At 43.6% G+C, this 19,261-nt stretch overlaps 1 protein-coding gene across 1 annotated transcript in view; it reads right to left on the bottom strand.

Annotated features, from left to right (window-relative positions):
* The window catches only part of pth2ra (parathyroid hormone 2 receptor a), a 79,423-nt gene extending 64,849 nt beyond the window's left edge, over positions 1–14,574 (bottom strand). The window contains exons 1-2 of the mRNA XM_030758117.1: positions 14,488–14,574; positions 7,542–7,647 (exon numbers count right to left, since the gene is read on the bottom strand). Of these exons, the coding sequence (XP_030613977.1) occupies positions 7,542–7,647; positions 14,488–14,574 (193 nt within the window). The remainder of the gene's footprint in view (positions 1–7,541; positions 7,648–14,487) is intronic.
* Positions 14,575–19,261: the final 4,687 nt, after the last annotated feature.

A 19,261-nucleotide genomic window follows, 5' to 3' on the forward strand; every position in this document is an offset into this window, starting at 1 on the left:
CTGTCCTGCGGTCCGAACTGACGAGTAGACGGAGACAACCGGGTGAGCCGCTTCGCGCTTTGGCTAATGACATTGAGATGCTAGCGAAGAAAGGCATATGCCCACATGCCCATCGACGTGCAGAACGAGCTGGCCAAGAGACCAGTTCATCCGCGCCATTATCCCTGGTGAGCTGCGCATCCAGACTCAACTTTCCCACCCCCGCAATCTGCACGAGGCCCTGGAGATGGCCTTGGAGAGGGAGGCCGTGGTGGCTTCTGCGGGGTGCGACCATAGCGAGTATGACCCGGTGGTGAGGGCTGCGGTGCCGGAGGCCCCGGGCCAGGGGGTGCCAGCTTGGGCGGGCCGAATTGACCGAACTGGTTCGAGGCGTGTCTCTACGATCTTCACGCCGCGGTGCTCGTCCTCGCCGAGACCCTCCTGTTTGCTGGACGTGCGGACAGCTGGGCCACATCAGCGTGCGATGCCCAGACCGTGCCGGTGTTCAGGGAAACGCCTCAGGGCCTGCGTAGGCGGGACGGCGCAGGCCCCTTCTTCTGTGTCCCAATCCGCCGGGGCGCCAGTGGACAGAGCCCAACGGTACAGCTGGGGGTGCGGGGCTCAGCTCCCCCAGAAGCAGACGACAGCACAGAGTCCGCGAGGGTGGTGGGCTGGACGCGTGCAGGGGATTTTTGTCACATCCCCATCACCCTGGCAGGGGCTCCGTGCACAGCTCTGGTCGACACTGGCTCCACTGCGACCTTGATGAGACCTGACGTGGTGCCGGTAGGAACCCAGTTGGAACCAACTACAGTAAAACTGCGTACAGTGACTGGTGAGTTAGCCCCGATGTTGGGAAAAGGACTGGTCCCTATTCAGGTGGGGGCCTGGGAGTGAACTTGGAGGTGTGGGTGGCAGCGGTGCAGGACGTTTGCATATTAGGCCTGGACTTTCTGCGGGCCTCACAGAGTGTCTTAGACCTGGGGAATAACACGCTGACCTTTCCAGGGGGCCCCATGGTTGACCTGGTGCGCCCCGCACAGGCCCCGAACCTACACCCGCCAAAGTCGAGAGCAGCGGGGGTGCACCATGAGGCACACCTTCCGCCCCCGATCTACCCCCCCTGCACCCCTGTCCCCTGACCCTGATTTAGCCACCGTGGTGGGTTCTCCTGCCTCAGACCAGCACACTGTAATGGGGGAGGGGGATAGACTGGCAGTAGTGAGGGACATATGGACACGTAGCTGCCAAGATTTAGATCATCCACAGCGGGAGGAGCTGTGGCAGGTGCTGCTGGAGTTCAAGGACATTTTTGCTCTGTCAGAAGACGAGGTAGGCTTAACTCACCTCCTGCAGCACGACATTGACACGGGAGATGCACGGCCTGTGAAGTCACGCCCTCGCCGCCTCCCCCTGGCGCATCAGGCTGCGGCTGATAGTGCGATCGGGGAGATGCTCAGGGCTGGCGTCATTGAACCCTCCGACAGCCCCTGGGCCTCGGGGGTTGTGATGGTTAAAAAGAAGAAGAGCCCCAAAATGAGATTCTGTGTCGATTTTAGGCCGTTGAACAGTGTGACTAAGAAAGACTCATACCCGCTGCCCCGCATCGATGAGTGCCTGGATTTGGTTTCCGGCTCTTCCTGGTTCTCCTCGCTGGACCTGTGTAGCGGGTATTGGCAAGTGCCTCTCAGCCCCGTAGCCAGACCAAAGACTGCTTTCAGCACAGGCAGGGGGCTGTGGCAATTCCGTGTTCTCTGCTTCGGCCTATGCAATGCGCCGGCCACGTTTGAAAGGTTGATGGAAAAGGTGCTGGCCGATATTCCCCGACAGGAATGTTTGGTCTACTTGGACGACATCCTGGTCCACGGAAGTTCCTTCGAGGCAGCTCTGGCATCCCTGCGGCAGATTCTACAGCGGATAGCAGCAGCGGGCCTGAAACTCCACCCTGATAAGTGCTGCTTTATGAGGAAAGAGCTGGAGTTCCTGGGACACAAAATCGGGGGTGAGGGTATCAGTACGCTGGAGGAGAAAGTGCAGGCGGTGAAGGACTGGCCAACCCCCACAAACTTGAAGGACTTAAAGAGCTTCCTTGGTCTGGCGTCCTACTACAGGTGGTTTGTAAGGGGGTTCTCCTGTATTGCTGCGCCCCTGTTCCGCCTGCAGAAAAAGGATAGTGACTTTGACTGGTCAGCAGGATGTGAACAGGCTTTTGAGCGGCTGAAAAACGCCCTAACAGAATCTCCCACCCTCGCCACCCCGGACCCCAGTCTGCCGTTTATTCTAGACACAGATGCCAGCGATGTCGGAATGGGGGCAGTGTTGAGCCAGGTGGGGCCAGCGGGGAGAGAGAGTGGTGGCGTACTTCAGCAGAACCTTTAATAAGGCTGAACGACGCTACTGTGTGACGCGAAGGGAGCTCCTGGCCATAGTACGGGCAATAAGTCACTTCAGGTACTACCTTTGTGGCCTGCCCTTCACTGTCCGGTCAGACCATTCAGCCTTGCAGTGGCTAATGGCGTTTAAGGAGCCAGAGGGGCAGATTGCACGCTGGCTGGAGGAATTAGCGCCATACGTCTTCGAAGTGAAGTACCGAGCGGGGGCTCACCACGCCAACGCAGATGCCATGTCCCGCCGCCCCTGTGCTCCAGCTGGTTGCCGGTACTGCGAAAAGCGGGAAGCCCGGGAGGAGGAGCTCCGGGCTGGGGGGGAGCATGATTCCGGGTGTAGCGGAGGTGAGCTGGCCTGCAGAGTGGCACAGGTGATTGACCGGCTCGAGTGGAGAGCGCAACAGGAGCAGGATGTTGACCTCCGGCCAGTGCTACAATGGGTGGAGTCTGGTCAAAGACCGCAGTGGAGCGGAGTGGCTGGATACTCACCTGCAACTAAAGGACTGTTTGTGAAATTTTCAGCTCTCCGAGTAAAGGACGGAGTGCTGCAGAGAGCCTGGAAGGAGCCAGCTACGGGGGAGGAGAGGTGGCAGGTGGTGGTCCCCAGGGCCCTGAGGGAGGCAGTTTTGAAGGCCTCCCACGGAACCGCCGGGGTGGGGCATTTTGGAGTTTCCAAAACCCTTCGGCGGCTCCGGCAGAGTTTCTACTGGGGGCAGCTCAGGAGGGATGTTGAGGACTTTTGCCGCCGGTGTGACCTCTGTGCAGCGCACAAGGGTCCCTCAGACCAGTCCCGGGCCCAGCTACAGCAGTTAGCAGTGGGAGCCCCGATGGAGAGAGTAGCAGTGGACGTGATGGGGCCTTTTCCACGCACAGACAGAGGAAATCGTTATGTCTTAGTTGCCATGGACTACGTCACAAAATGGCCGGAGGCGTATGCCATACCCGACCAGGAGGCGGAGACGGTGGTCGACAGGCTGGTGGAGGGCATGTTTGCCAGGTTCGGGATGGCAGAAACCATTCACAGTGACCAGGGAAGGAACTTTGAGTCGGCTGTTTTCTCTGTCATGTGTGAGCGCTTAGGGATGCGAAAGACCCGGACGACACCGTTACACCCGCAGAGTGATGGGCTCGTCGAGCGCTTCAACAGGACCCTGGCGAAACAGCTGGCCATCCTCACTGCAGAGCACCAGCGTGATTGGGACATGCATCTCCCCCTTGTTTTGTTGGCGTATAGGTCCGCTGTGCAGGATTCCACCTTGTGTACGCCTGCCCTGCTCATGCTGGGGCGAGAGCTACGGACGCCAGCGGAGATGGCACTGGGGAGGCCTCCGGACGCTCCGGTAGTCGTACTGGGTCCGGAATACGCCAGGAGACTGCAGGACCGGCTGGAGTCGGCCCATGCTTTTGCCCGTGATCAGCTGGAGAAAGCGGGAATGAGACAGAAGAGGAATTATGACTTGAGGGTAAAAGGGAAAGACTTCAGGGCCGGTGACCTTGTGTGGGTGTACAGCCCGAGGAGGAAGAAAGGCCGGTGCCCTAAGCTGGACTGCCACTGGGTGGGGCCTTGTGTAGTGGTAGAGAAGCTGGGGGAAGTGGTGTACAGGGTTCAGCTGCCGACTAGGGGGAGACGAGTGGGCCTTCATAGAGACAGGCTGGCTCCATATAAGGGTGATGTGCGCCCGGTCCAGTCGACCCCCCTGAGAAATGAAACAGCCACAGCCCCAGACTCACTGACTGTGCCCCCTTCTACTGCCCCACAGCTTCCTCCACTTTTGCACCCCATCCCAGATCAAAAGCAGGGTGCTGCAGGACAGCAGACACAGCCCCAAGTGTCGTCTACAAGGGGGCTGCAGAGGCAGAGAAGACCCCCAGGTCACCTCAGAGACTTTGTACGGGATCCCTCGGGGCGAGGGATTTAGTGAGGGGGGGCAATGTAGCGATTCTCTTAGTTAGAGAGCGTGTTGATGTTGTGGGATTTCGGACTGTTCGGGAGGTTCGTGAAGGCAGCATGGAGAGAGAGAAAAGACCGAGAGCTTGCCTGTGTGTGTGTGTTGCTGTTCCGCTGTTGTAGTTGTGGTTGGCGTGGCTGTGGCCTACAGCAGCCGTTTTCCTGCTAATAAAGACGACCTTTGTTGTGAACATCGCCGACTGTGGAAGTGTGTTTACAACGTTACAATATGTACTGGTCCATGGAAAACATCCGGTGACAGGCAACAGTAAATCAAATAACCACTTGTCACAACCAATGAGAGCATCTCTAAATGCACAACACATCGAACCTTGAAGCAGAAGACCACACCGAGTACTACTCCTGTGAGCAAAGAACAGGAAACTGAGGTTACACTTCACACAGGCTCATCAAAATTAGACGACAGATTGGAAAAGTGTTTCCTGGTCTGATGAGTCTCGATTTCTGCTGTGACATATAGATTCAGAATTTTGTTTAAAAATATGAAAGCATGGATCCATCCTGCATCAACAGTTCAGGCTGCTGGTGGTGTAGTGGTGTGGGAGATATTTTCTTAGCACACTTTGGGGCCCTTGGTACAAGTTGAGCATCATTTAAATGGCACAGCCTACCTGGGTATTGTTGCTGACCATGTCCATCCCTTCATGACCTCAGTGTACCCATTTTCTGATGGCTGCTTCCACCATGTACAAAGCTGAAATCATCTCAAACTAGTTTCTTGAACATGAAAATTAGTTCATCCCTGTATATCTCAGAGCTTTTATTGAACTACTCTTCCAACTGGTCCCTTTGTTCTCTGGAGTGGAGATTACTGTTGATGTATTACAGTTGTTTTAAAACAAGTGGTAATCAGGCCTCTGAGGTAGTAAACTTGACTCTACACAGAGCATCTTTGGATGTGGATGTGGGAGATTCACATCAAGGATGAGCAGCTGACAAATCCACAGCAGCTGTGTGATGCTATCATGCCAATATTGAGCAAAATCCCTGAGGAATGTTTCAAGCACTGTGCTGAATCTATGGCATGAAGAATTAAGGCATTTCTGAAAGCAAAAATGGGGGTCCAACCTGCAAATGAAGTGGAAGGTGAGTGTAACTATAAGGCTAAAAAAATAAATAAATACAGATACAATTATCATTGTACTTTGATTTTGTGCGTGCGTGCATTGATGATTTTGGTTTCCACTGACCATTGTTATTTTTGTCAGAGTCCATTGACTGAGTTGGCCATGTGGAGTATGAAGTGTGAGGACCCAGAACACAGAATGGGAAGTGAACTATTACTAGGCACAGGGTTCTAAGAAACATGGGAGGAACCTGAAAAGCCAGGGAAGAGAATAGGACAAGAACTAGGGCAACAGATGCTCTGACAAAGAAAAAGGGAAAGACAGCAACTATAAATACAGAGGCGTGATTTGGGGTAGAAAGGTAACAGCTGGGAACACAGCTGGGGGAAACAAGACAAGTAAAACTAAACACAGTGCACATAAAACAAAAGACTACCAAAAAAAAAAAAAAAAAAAAGAAAGAAGTAACTAACTCACTAACAGATGAGGTTTTGTCAAGAACGCACAGGGAACCCAGGAGAGACAGGACAAGTGAAAGTAGTAATTTTATACAAACAAACAAAGAACAGAACCCTGATAATTAAGACTAAGGAGGCCTGAGAATATAAATTTTAATCACAGAGAGAATACAAAACAAAGATATCAAGAACAAAGGTTTAAACACTAAGGAAGAGCAACTATGACGGAAACCAAAAACTGGAACTAATACCTCAGACTCAGAATAACAAATAGACATGAATGTTAAGCGCTCCTTTAATGTTTTTGAGCTGTATAGCTTTAGTTTACAGTAAATGAGTCTGGATTCAACTCAAATTCTTCAGTCTTGTTGTTTTTATTATATGTAATTATTTATTATTATCTATGTATTAACAATTAAAATGAGTTGAACATTATAAAGTTTTAAAACAGCCCCTGAAAACCCTGATCAATAGCTAGATCTTAACATTACAGGCAGGGGTGAGACAAAATAATTTAGGTATGGGGATAATTGTGTACATTTCAAACAACATTGATAGAAGCCAAATGAAAGAATATCACACAAAGCCAGTTGTGGGCACAAAACAGGACATCAGCAGGTCTACTAATGTTTCTGCCAGATTCTAAATTACATTGACTGAAATATTATTATAAGAGTGAGTCATCTAGCACCTTTAAGATCTGCCTCATCTGCATTAAAAGCTATATTTTCACCCATATCTCAAGAAGATATGTAATACAAGTCACACAAGAGACATAAAGGCAAAATATATGAATGTTCATTTGTGATGCTGAGCTCTAGGTGTGTGCACCTCTGCTGGCTAAGGCAACACAATTTGAGACTGTTGTGGTCTTTAATTTTCATTCTGAATCAGTCTCCATATAAAAGTGTAAAGCCAGTCCAGAAATACTGAAAAAAGCTCCCTAAACAGTAGCTTTACCTCCTGTACATCTATTCTGCATGTGTCTTGTAATGTGCAATATTACAAGACACAGTTAAACTCTTCTGTTTCATTAAAAGAGCAGTTCACAGCTGTCATCCACACTATTGCTGACATTAACAAAAAAAAAAAATATATATATAATATATATATATATATATATATATATATATATATATATATATATATATATATATATATATATATATATATAATATAAAAAAAGAGTTTTGAATTCATCTGAGAAATTATTCAAAATCAGCTGTTTCATATTTCATGCATTCTGGAGGACATCACCCACTGTCCATCAGGGATTATGAACCAGGTTCATCTGCAAATGAAGCACAAAAGCATCCAGAGGAAGAAACCCTGCACTCTACCCAGTTCTAGTGCTGAAAGGTGTGGGGGAAGCTGCAACCACTTCCGATGGAGTATGCTGACCGATTTCTTGTTGCAGCACTGGTTTCACATTGATTTCAAACATGTGGCTATCTTTTAATTGAAATTACTTTTTAAAGAGCAACAAAATAATAGCTTCTGTTATCATATTAAATGCTTGCATATTTATTTTTACCAGGCTTATAACTCAGGGTTATGAGTTTAAAAGTTTAAAACAACCAAGATTAAATAAACTACAAAAACAAAAAAACTAAAATTGTCTCCAGTGCAGAATTGTGTATTCTTTGGTAGAAAAGCGACTCTCTGTGTGTCTCTTTTGTACCTGTTGTTCCTGGTTCAGTGTTGGAGAGATTCTGGTAGCACTGCATTTTTTTTTCATACAGGATGTACATCTGCTCCTGTGCAGAGAGCGGACCATCAAACCCCATCTGTGGAGCACAGCAAACAAAATCAGATCTTTGACCCTGTGTCAACATGTGTGTAAGTCACCATTTCCTGAAATTTCAACATCATTGGCAACATCTTGCTATGCCCTGGGCCAGGCCATGGGCTCTGCAGCAGGCCAGCAAGTGGAGGGAAAAAAATCCAAAATGGCAGAAATCAGCAAGGAACATTTTATTGCAAATATTTTAATTTTAATACTTGTATGGACTCATTTAAATTATTAAAAGAAATTTTGAATATACACCGATCAAGCATAACATTATGACCACTGACTGGTAAAGAGGATAACACTGATTCTTTTCATCATGGCACCTGTTAGTGGGTGGGATATATTAGTGAGCCATGTGTGTGTCGTGTGTTGCAAATTCCATTTTCCCTTTGTTGAGCCTTCTCATTAGTATCCATCCATTTTCTTCCACTTATCCTTTTCAGGGTTGCTGGGGGCTGGAGCCTATCCCAGCTGTCATAGGGCAGGGTAAACCCTGTACAGGTCACCAACCTGTCACAGGGCTAACACTGACAGACAGACAGACAACTGTTCACACCTATGGGCAATTTAGAGTCACCAATTAACCTAACCCCACCAACTGCATGTCTATGGGAGGAAACTGGAGAAAACACACACAAACACAAGGAGATCATGCAAACTCCACACAGAAAGACCTGGAGCAACATGGATTTGAACCCAGACCATCTCGCTGTGTGGCAGCAGTGCTAACCACCACACCACCCTTTCTCGTTAGTAAGATTCAGCAAATGTTATTTAAGTTCAACACGCTGTCTCCTGAGTCCTATGTTGGTGTCTGATCCTGCCTGCCTCGCAGTGTTACATGACAAGATGAGCTACTGTAGCTCAAATTGCTGGGAAAGTTCATGCTGGTTCTGATAGAAAGGTGACCCCCACCCACCAGTGAAAGCACCAAATATGGGCACATGAGCATCAGAAGTGGAAAACAGAGCAATGGAAGAAGGTGGCCTGGTCTGATGAATCACAATTTCTTTTACATCATGTGGATGGCCGGGTGTGTGCGTCGCTTACCTGGGGGAACACCTGGCACCAGGATGCACTATGGGAAGAAGGAAAGCCAGCGGAGGCAATGTGATGCTTTAGGCATGTTCTGCAATGAAATCTTGGATCCTGCCATCCATGTGGATATTACTTTGACATTTACCACCTACCTAAGCACTGCTGCAGACCATGTACACCCTTTCATGGAAATGGTACTCCCTGAAGGCTGTGGCCTCTTTCAGCAGGATAATACCCCCTGCCACAAAGCAAAAATGGTTTGAGGAGCACAACAAGAAGACTGAGATGATGATTTGGCCTCCAAATTCCCCAGATCTCAATCCAATTGAGCATCTGTGGGATGTGCTGGACAAACAAGTCCAATCCATGAAGGCCCCAGTTCAAAACTTACTTAAAGGAGCTGTGTAAAAATGGTTGTAAAAATATGCCAAATCAAATATGCAGAGCTATCTGCTGGGGTGAACCCTTGTGAAGCTTGTTAGTGTGGCCCATCACAGTTGCTGCACCCTCAGCAGCAAAGCCAGCACACTCTGCGTGAAATTTCATCAGAAATGCCTTTCATAGCAAGTCTTCCTATCTTCAGGATGTCACAGCTGCCCTGAGTCATCACAGTAGGAATATTTCTAGGATTTATTTAGGATATATTTTTTTTCACTGGTGGTAGTTTTCACGCCAGTGGTTAAATGAATAATTTCTATCCCCACCAGGTATAAAATCAATTTAGCAGAGGGCAGGTACATGTAGACCAGACCAGAGAGGAGTAAATCCTTCCCATGTTCACATGTTTAGTGCAATAGCATGCTTACATTTGCTAATTAGCACAGCACAGCTCTGAGGCAGGTGATGAGTAGGTAACATGAAAAGCTAGTGTGAGTACAGTTTGAGGTCGCATCCCCTCTTCTCACGGAGAATCCGCTGTTCCATTTTAGCGTCACATTTATCAGGTAATGCAGAATTTAAAGCAGAATTTTGGTGGTGTATAAATTCTTGGAGACATGCAGTAGTATAAATTAATTCTTAATCTATTCACAAAAAGTGTAGTCCTTGCATATTTACATATCTAACATGTGGCATGGATGAAATTAAGATATATATATAAATAACATGCTAGTGAGATTATTGCACTGAGAGAATGACTTATGAGAAAATGATTCTCTCGAGCACTTCAGTTGCCCTTTTTACACTGATTTTCCTCAATTATTTAACCGTGTAAGTGAAAATGACTGAGATAACAAATGTATAATTTTTTAAGTTAGCAATTTGCATTTCTTCTTCTTCTTCTCTGCAGCCTTTTTTCTTTATGCAAATCCAACATGCTTTCCATTTTGAGAGTAATATGGAAAAAATATGTGTGACCTAGTAAGATTGCTGTCACAGTCTTTCCCCAAATGTGACAGGATTGTTATTCAGACATCACACTCACATGTCAAACTGCCATCAGATTTGCATAACAGGGTCCATGTCTGGAAAAGGATGCGCCGTAACTGTCCTTATAAATTTTGATGCAATCAATCCTTTAGTTGGCTGTGTTGTTATAGTTTGGACCAAAGTGAAGAACTGACCAAAGAGATACTGCTGGCTAAAATGCAGTAAAGCGTGTAATATAGCCGCCTATCCATTTCACACATTGCCTTTAGTAGTCCTGAAATGTAATACGGAATTGCAGTAACTTGCAGTACCAGCAGGGTGCAACATTTAATTTTGAGCCAACTACTTTCTACCACCGTTCTGTTTATCAGACATTTAAATTATACTGTATTACAAATATTGTTTAACAACAACAAAAGACGACACGCTACTTGGTCAGAGGACAAATTTACATGCATATCAGCCATCTAGCTTGTTGGCTTTAAATAAAATATCACACCCTGGTGGTTCTGCAAGTTACTGCAATCAGCCTGCGTTTCCATTTCACGCCCAGGACTGGTGATATCCACATTAGAGGATAGACAGCTCTATTACACACTTTGCTGTGATACTGGGTTAAACAGGGATATCGCTCTGACAAAATGCCTGAATCCATCTTTACAAACCCTGACACAGGTTTTAATTTACGTCTTATATGAGTCTGACCAAAAATATTTTTTCCTTTCTTTAGTTTGATTACTTTTCATTCTTCAGTCACTTTCTTTATTTAAATTCGTTTCTTTTCAGATTGTTTTCCATTTATCTTACTTACAGTTAATGCCTCATTTCCCCTCTGATATTCTCCTTAATTTGTTTCACTTCTTATAGAACTCCATGACCTCTCAGACCCACTCCCAATCACTAAGTATTACTTGTGGCCAAAAATAAGAGGAAAGCTTGTGCCCACGTTTTTAAATGTCAGGTCAATAAGCAGATGCGTAAGGGTTACCACAGATATTTTTCTTTTTAACACTCTTGGTAAGCATTGCCTCAGAATTTTAACATCTCACTTTTTCTGCGATTATTCTGGTTTTTTCTAATGGAAGTCTGATATGCACTGAAAAATTGAGCAAAGACATCATTACAAACTCAAGCTGTCTCACAATCTTACAACCTGTCCAGGAAAATAACACTGTGGTTATTACACCATGTCGGGCTTACAGAACCATGTACAATTATATTTCTAACAGACCATTAAGCAGAAAAATCAAACAGACTTCATATTCTTCACAGATCGTGTTTAAGATGTGTATGTTTCAGATTTGGAGCATTAACATTTCCCTGTAGAGTTAATTATAAATAAAATGCTTTCAGAAATATGTTACAGCTCCATCTGGAGTGTGGCAGGAAACTTGGACAAACTCTTTATGCATGTATAAATTAAAGACACTGGAAGAGCCAGCTGACAGACTCTCATCAGTGTTATAATGTTAAGTTAACTCAAAGCATTTGGTAGAAGCCATGGAAGGATTCCCACCTTCTTTATTGACTAAATTTTAACAACTTGAATATTAAATACAAGATGGGGCAGGTTTAAAGTATAAGCTACAATATTTGAAACTAAAACAACAATCTTGATCTTGCAACCATTGTTCCCTGACCATTTTTGTACCCTAAACCACACGTAGCTGCAAGAAAAACTAAGTGAACTACGTAACTGGTCAACTAAAGCTCCATTTATAGTCCTGTGCTGAATCCATGCAGAGCCTACGTAGTTGATCATGTCATCATTTGCATCTGTGTTGCTCTGCAGTCACAACTGAAACTGAGCCAATCACATTGGAGTCTATTCAGCAGCAGCTGCTTCTACTTAAATGCTGGAAAGGAAGACTTTATGAAAGGTATTGAGTCTAAACATTGTCAAACAGCATATGTCTACTAAGGCTCAACTTATCAGCAGATGGATATTATCAGCCAACATTCGCTGCTTGCTAGTCTATTGGCATTTTAATAATATTAATATTTCAAATAAATGAAAATATAAAAAGCAAAGAAGAGACTGGAATACCACCCTTCAACCATGATATGAGTGATGATGTAAAGTTTGTCCACCAGAGGGCACTCTGTGAGGTCAGTGAACACCACAAACACAGCACACCTGACCCAAGCAGAGTCAGTGTAAATGAGTAAATAACTACACCTAACAAATCACAGGGAAAGATGTTGTTTCATGTGTGTGAAAGAAAATCAATCTTAAAAATCTTGTATCGGTCAGGCTCTTTGTATCTTTTATTGCTGTGGCCCTCCACAGCAGTCTGTTTCTAATGCGGCAGAATGGGGAAATGAATTGCTCACCGCTGCTCTACCGGATGTAACACAGCACTGCAAATAAAGCTTGAATCATAGACAATCGGTGTTGGGGGAGAAAGTGAATGCCTAAAATCAATAACTGGTTGAACCTCCTCTCAAAGTAATAACCTCAAAATAAGCGCTTCCCATAGTAGCACCATATACTTTCAAAACCTTTCAGAGAAATTTTGGACCATAACTGCTTCAACTCATCTCAGGAGGGGATAGTTCTCTAGACGTCATTTCATAGTATCTCTATATCCATTCTGTTTCTAGGTACAAGCAGATCTACTGATACTTAAAGCCTTTAGCTCTTACCCTGTGCTTCTTATCTCACCTTATGTGTTGTGTTGCCGATGAGTCATCTCAACTGGGCACCCAGTTTTTTCAAAGATGACCACAATATTAAATCGTCTCCTTTTATAGACAAATTTCCTAATGATGAGCAGGTAAACAGCTCAGGGATTTTTCTGAATAAAGGTATCCATATCCCATACTTCAAATCTTTTTTTTCACTAACTGGACTCCATGTTTACTCAACAGCCCAGCCTAAACCCAGCCATCTCACTGAGAGTGGTTGATTGGTATAGAGCAGATGTTTGAGTTTCAGTCCCAGGATAAATAACTACAGTGCCAAGCACCAGAATCAGTTTAAGAACATTTAAACCCCTGAAATCTCTGTTGTGGATACTTGGTTGGATGTAGAAATAAGCTCCCCTCTTTATTTCATTTAAAACTTCCCACTGTGGACTTCCTGTGGACTTACGCTACAGGTAAACTGAAGCTGATGCTTAATATGCGCACCCTGTATTTGATGTTGCAAATCAGGCTGACGTGTTGATTGCTGACTCAGATTTCAGCCAGTGAGGCTTGGTAAGCTTTACCAAATCTGACTCCAGGCTCTGAATCGATCCCCACAATTTGTCTAACAGTACAAATAAGCCAAACGTTGAACCCAGCAAATCCCACTGATGAAACAGTTACATTAAGGTTAATCTGTGGGATTAAGAATGAAAGGTGTTATCTTCCCACATCTTGTTTTAGCCAGCTAAATGTCTATCTTCATGAAAAATGCAAACAAAATTAGTGACAGGCATAGATGAAATTAAGATTCAGAAAATTCAGATCATTCATTATTACAGAGGATCCAGGGCTGAAGTCGCTGTCCATGGTGCTGTTAATGCAGGAGCACTCTCCTGCCTTCAACATGCTGCAGCTTATGCTTCAATATAAACAACTGGGACTCATCAGTGACTAATATCACAGCAAGTCGTGATTCATGTGTCAAAATGTTACTCAGTCCAGCTTTGTGTTACAAGCAAAATATTATATTCAGATGCATTTGCCTTTAAAAAAAAAAAAAAAACATTCAAAATATATTATCTAAATTCTAACACACTGCTGCTAGTGGTCTGAGGAGGCATCTGGTTCTGTTTTTCCATTTATTTTAAAAGTGATGCTTTACAAACCCATCAGATATAATTCGTTCTGTAAGGCAACTAATGTGGGCAAGGTGCTTCATTTTGGCAGCTGATGGTTATTTTAGAACAAAACAAAACAAAAAAATCAGATCTGGAACAAATTACTCCTGACAAGTTAGACCCATAACAAATGCATAGTCTCTTTCTGTAGCGCTGGTATTGATATTGATTTTATGACGAATGGAGGGGGGGTGTAGACACATTCTACTTCATACTGGGTCAGAAAAGTTTACAGCACAAAATATATGACATACTGTTATATTTCTGGATGATTACACTTCTCTGGTGTTGCTCCTTTATTTATTTATGTATTTATTTAGATATATATGTGGTTATATATGACAAACAGAAAATGTGCAAATGCACACAGTAAGTGCATGCATGACTGCTGTGTTCTTTACAGATTGCTTGCTGTGTCTATACAGAGGGGAAATGAGGCGTGTTGCTCCACATAACGGATATGCGCGCACCTCATCTTTTCATCTGCTGGACCAACATTATATAATGAAAATTTATGATGTTTCTATTAAGCTTCTTTAGGTTCAAGACGGGAAATAATTGTTCAACAGTAGCACAAAGACGCCGCATGCTGTGGCGCGTATGGGCATAATGTTTCTTACCTGTGCGTCAACCGAAGTCCAACACAGGAAAAAGTTTGGGACTAATATCCATAAGAGAAAATTCATAGTTCGTCGATCTGCCTTCATCCCCAGCTGTGTAAAAATAACGCTAGGTTAAATGGTTAATCGTAAATCCTGTGTTCTCGGAGTATCGGTGCTTCAGAGCGCAGCATTTTAGGAAAGTTTAACCCAAGTTGTGGTCCAAACCTGAGCCGTCTGTGCAGTGGAAACGGCCGCGGAGTTTATGAGATTCCAAATCCCACGTTTTCCCATTCGGACAATCCTCTCGTGCACTCAGAACTGTTTCCAAAAAAGACTCGGAAATCACCACACTGTCATCCTGTGCAGAATCCCGGACTTGCGCGAAGACACTAGAGATTCCCGTTAAGTCTGTGATGTGACGCGAAAAGACAGCACATAGATCCCGACGCGTGCGCCAGGGGGGAATGGCGGGGTTCAAGTAGTGTCATTCTGAAAAATCTTCTGTCATAAATACCCTCAGCAATAAGATTGTGTTTCCTCTCCTCGCGCACTGATTCATTGCCTTGGGTAAGGGGTAGGAGCAGTGTCGCTGACTGCTTACAAGGGCGTGGGTTTGGAGTCAACACTGGGGGGGATACGTTAGGCGGGCAGTCTGGAGATCCTCCTCCAGGAAATTTAGAACATGAAAGACTTAATTTTCTGCTTATTCGTTAAATTTATTGTCTCACTTTGTGCCTCTCTGCATCAAATTTTGCTGAAATTTGCCTTTAGAATTCAATGATTATATGAAAAGCTGTTAAAAACTTAGAAAATGTAGGTCATAAACAAGCACTCATGTAGGGTATTACGTTGTTATATTTTTTACATTATAATTAATGTATGGGTCATTACATGGAAAATCCCCAAATTTTCATACAGTCATACAAATCATTGTGCAGTCTCCACTCTAATTCATCCCAAAGATGTTCTGTCAGGTTGAGGTCAGGACTCTGTCCAGGCCAGTCAAGTTCCAAAAAAACTTTTGGATGCTGTGTAAAATTTAAATAAAAATAGAATGCAATGATTTGCAAATCTCATGAACACATATCATTCACAATAGAACATAGAAAACATATCTGATGTTTAATGTCAAATATTTCTCTATTTTATGAGAAATATTAGCTCATGTTGAATTTCATGGCAACAATATATCTCAAAAACTGGCTGGAAAATTAAGTGGTACTAAAAAAAAACTAGTGGAACATTTAGCAACCAATTAGATTAATTTGCAATAGGTCAGTAACATGACTGGGAAAGAGCAAAACATTTGAATATCTTATCATCTACAGTGTATAATATCATCAAAAGATTCTGAGAATCTGGAGAAATCTCTGTGTGCAAGTGACAAGGCCAAAAGTCAATACTGCGTGCCTGTGATCTCCTGGCCCTCTGGCAGCATTGCATTTAAAATATGTATGATTCTATCATGGAAATCCCTGCATGGGCTCAGGAATACTCCCAGAAGTCCTTGTCTGTGAATACAGTTCACAGTGCCATCCACAAATGCAGGTTAAAGCTCTGTCATGCAAAGAAGCAGCCATCTGAACATGATCTAGAAATGCTGCTGTCTTCTCTGGGCCAAAGCTCCAGGTTGTCTTGGGTCTAGGAGATTCCCAGGATGCATCCTGGTGCCCGAACAACCTCAGCTGCCTACTTTTTATGATGTGGAGTTGAAACTCTACTGAGCCCCTTTCCAAATGAGTGAGTTCCTTTGCTTTGCTTTCATACTCAGCTCTCTTCACCATAACAAACTTGAACAGCATCCACATTACTGTCGATGCTACACCACTTGGGCCACCTACTCCTCCTCAATCTGGAGTGGGCACTCCACCCCATACTGACCATTAACGCTGATTTAAGGCACTTCCAAAGTGGCAATGTTTCTTTTTTTATACAGACCATGAGAAGGAAACATCCCTCCAGTCAGCCATTTTCAGCTTAATCAATTCAGGGTCGCACCTGTGACTGGGTGAGAGGGAAGGTTCACCTGGGCAAGTGTGAGAAAGGACATCTCACTGCAAAGCAACTCTGTTTAGCTTAAAATAATAAAATAATGTTATATTTGAATATAAAGGGTCCCTGCAGAACGCACAAGTTGTTGAACAATATTTGGGATGACTGAGACAAAATATGTCTGTTTAATGTTATTTTTATATTGGTATTTTTTGAAAATTTTTACTACATGATTGCAGCAGAATTGTCTCGATGTAAGATTTTTTCTTCTTAGAGCAGACCCTGTTAGGAATTTGTTATCTACTTTTAGGAAGAGTGACACTGGCCTTGATTACACAGCATGCCTACTTTTTCTGATAGATTAAAGGCAGGAGCTGTGTTAGCCATATGTGGATTGATGAGAAGACGTGAATAAAATATAGACAGGTGGAATGAGTACAACTACGCTCTAGGACACGACCTTCAGAGCTAAGTAGCAGCACGTAATACCAACACATGTGGTCACCTCTGGTCTCCTTGATGTTGAGCTTTCTGCAGAAAATATTTGCAGACACCTGATTCTGCTGAGTGTCCTTAAGCTCCATCACTGGATCATGATTGTGATTCAATTAAAATCATTTACAGATGTGCATAAAACAGTTTTATTCTTTCGGCTGCATCTCTGGATAAGTTCAAACCCTGTCCTGGCCTCTGGTTTTACAACAGGTGATGTGCAAACAAATGTCTGGCTCTTTTTTTTTTTTTTAAGTAGATTGTCCAACAATTTCCATTTCACTGCATTCCAACTCAAGTTGAGCAGTTTCTGTCTTTCATTCAGTATTTTTAGTATTGTGCTGACAATGCAGGAAGGGAGCATCCCCATTCAAACCATGGAACATGAATTTAAGAGACAGAAGCCTGCCAGCTTTTTCCACCCTTTTTTTCTATGCTATTACGTTTGCACTCTAATCAGATTGTGAATTAAGAGGCGATGAGAGTGGATAGCACCTGTTTTATCAGCACAAATTGTCTTGCTTTGCCAGCAGCAATTTTGTGTGAAAACCCAAGCCTGTTCACCTGCTCTTTAAAAGGTCTGCGACTGTTTATAAAGCACTTCGTTCTCAAATCAAAACAGAGTGAACAATGCACACGTGGGCAGAGCCTGCCTGGTGACTCATTAATGAGCTGATGCATTTAGCACATACTCCAGGACATCACACTGTGAGCAGCATCCTGTTCAGATGGTAACTGCTGATGGCATGCAGCTGTCAAATTGACATTTGTTGGCCAGCGTTAACCTAAACTGAAATGTCTGTAAAATAAACCACTTCACAACCTTATGTTAGCAGTCTAACAATAGCGAAGAGGAATGGGGAGAGGCAGCGAACAAGAGAGAGAAATTGTGTGTCATTCAAGCATTTTCTAAATGTACTTTGACAGAAATAGAAATATATCCTGGGTGTAATGAATGTGTCCTCTCTGATAAATAGTTGTAACAGGCTGTGATTATAGGGTGAAGCACTGATTTTTTTTTTTTTTTCCTCTGTTCAATTATTGGAAAAAGTCCTGCACTTATATTTTTGTAACAACTCTCAAAGGCATGTTGATACGGCTGGTGTCATAACCTTGGCACAGTTAATCCTTGTTTACACCTGGAGTCAAAAACCTAAAATATCTCTAAAGCTCAGGTAAGACTGTCACAACTTTAAATGACTTAAAATGTACAAGTTGAAATCTATGGTTGTGTCCAGAAATCGCTCACTACTCACTACACAGTCAACAGTACAGTCTGAATATATAATGAGTATTACTTGTTGGAAATTTGCCCAAAACTTTCTACTTTGTTAGTAGCTGAACTATTTCCTGCTGAACCAGCCTGCAAAGACAGATTGGCAGATTGGTTGGGGGATACCATTTGCACATTACGTACATCACTTATACATTTTAATAACTGTGCTAACAAGCACAATGCTATACAAGCATAGTGGTTTTCTCTCGCAATTTGTCCTCAATCCAAAGTTGCTGGATAGGGGAACCAGATCTGGTGAGGTGGGTGGGGGCAGTTGGAGCCTAAATGGGGATATTTGTTCAAATGTTGCCTTGTGTTTTGAGCAAACCTCTTCTGTGGACTACCTCTCTGTCACATGCATTAAACCAGTTTGTGATATCTAGTCAATATCATCACTCCCTCTGTACCATCATGCATGAAGTTAAAGGAGCAATTACAGAAAAGAGAGCAGTGCAACATAATCTGCCACAAGTATGTATTTTAATAAATAGTTTGATAAATTGTGCTAGATATTTATCAAAAAATGTAATCTTGGTATTAATTTGTCACATTTTAATTGCATGACAGCAGTGATATAATTAATATTGCAGGGAAAATCAGCCAAGTATTCTCCAAATAAATAATTTTGAGGTACAACCCAACTTAACCATCAGCAGTAAAACTGTTAAACTGTATTGTTAAAATAATCTTTAATGGTAATTTGTTGGTTCTCTGTTAAACTTAAGTCTTTTGGTCCTTTTAGCGATATTTAAGGTGCATCCTGTGAATCCTTTGAGGCAAATTCTTTTTCATGATGGATGTTTTGACTTAATGACCCAAGTTCACTTTTTTTTGGTAGCTGTCTGCTGTAGCTGTCAAAATGAGGGCCAAAGAGATGTTGATGTAAGCAATGGAGGCCATAATTAGCCTGAAAAAACAGCCTAATGATGGCCTAATCAACAGTCTAATCAATCAAATCTATCAGAGAAATAACAAAATCTTTAGGAGTGGCCAAATCAACAATCTTGTGCATTCTTAAAAAGAATGAATTTA

This window comes from Archocentrus centrarchus, chromosome 21 (genome assembly GCF_007364275.1).
Source record: "Archocentrus centrarchus isolate MPI-CPG fArcCen1 chromosome 21, fArcCen1, whole genome shotgun sequence".
Classification (NCBI taxonomy): domain Eukaryota; kingdom Metazoa; phylum Chordata; class Actinopteri; order Cichliformes; family Cichlidae; genus Archocentrus; species Archocentrus centrarchus.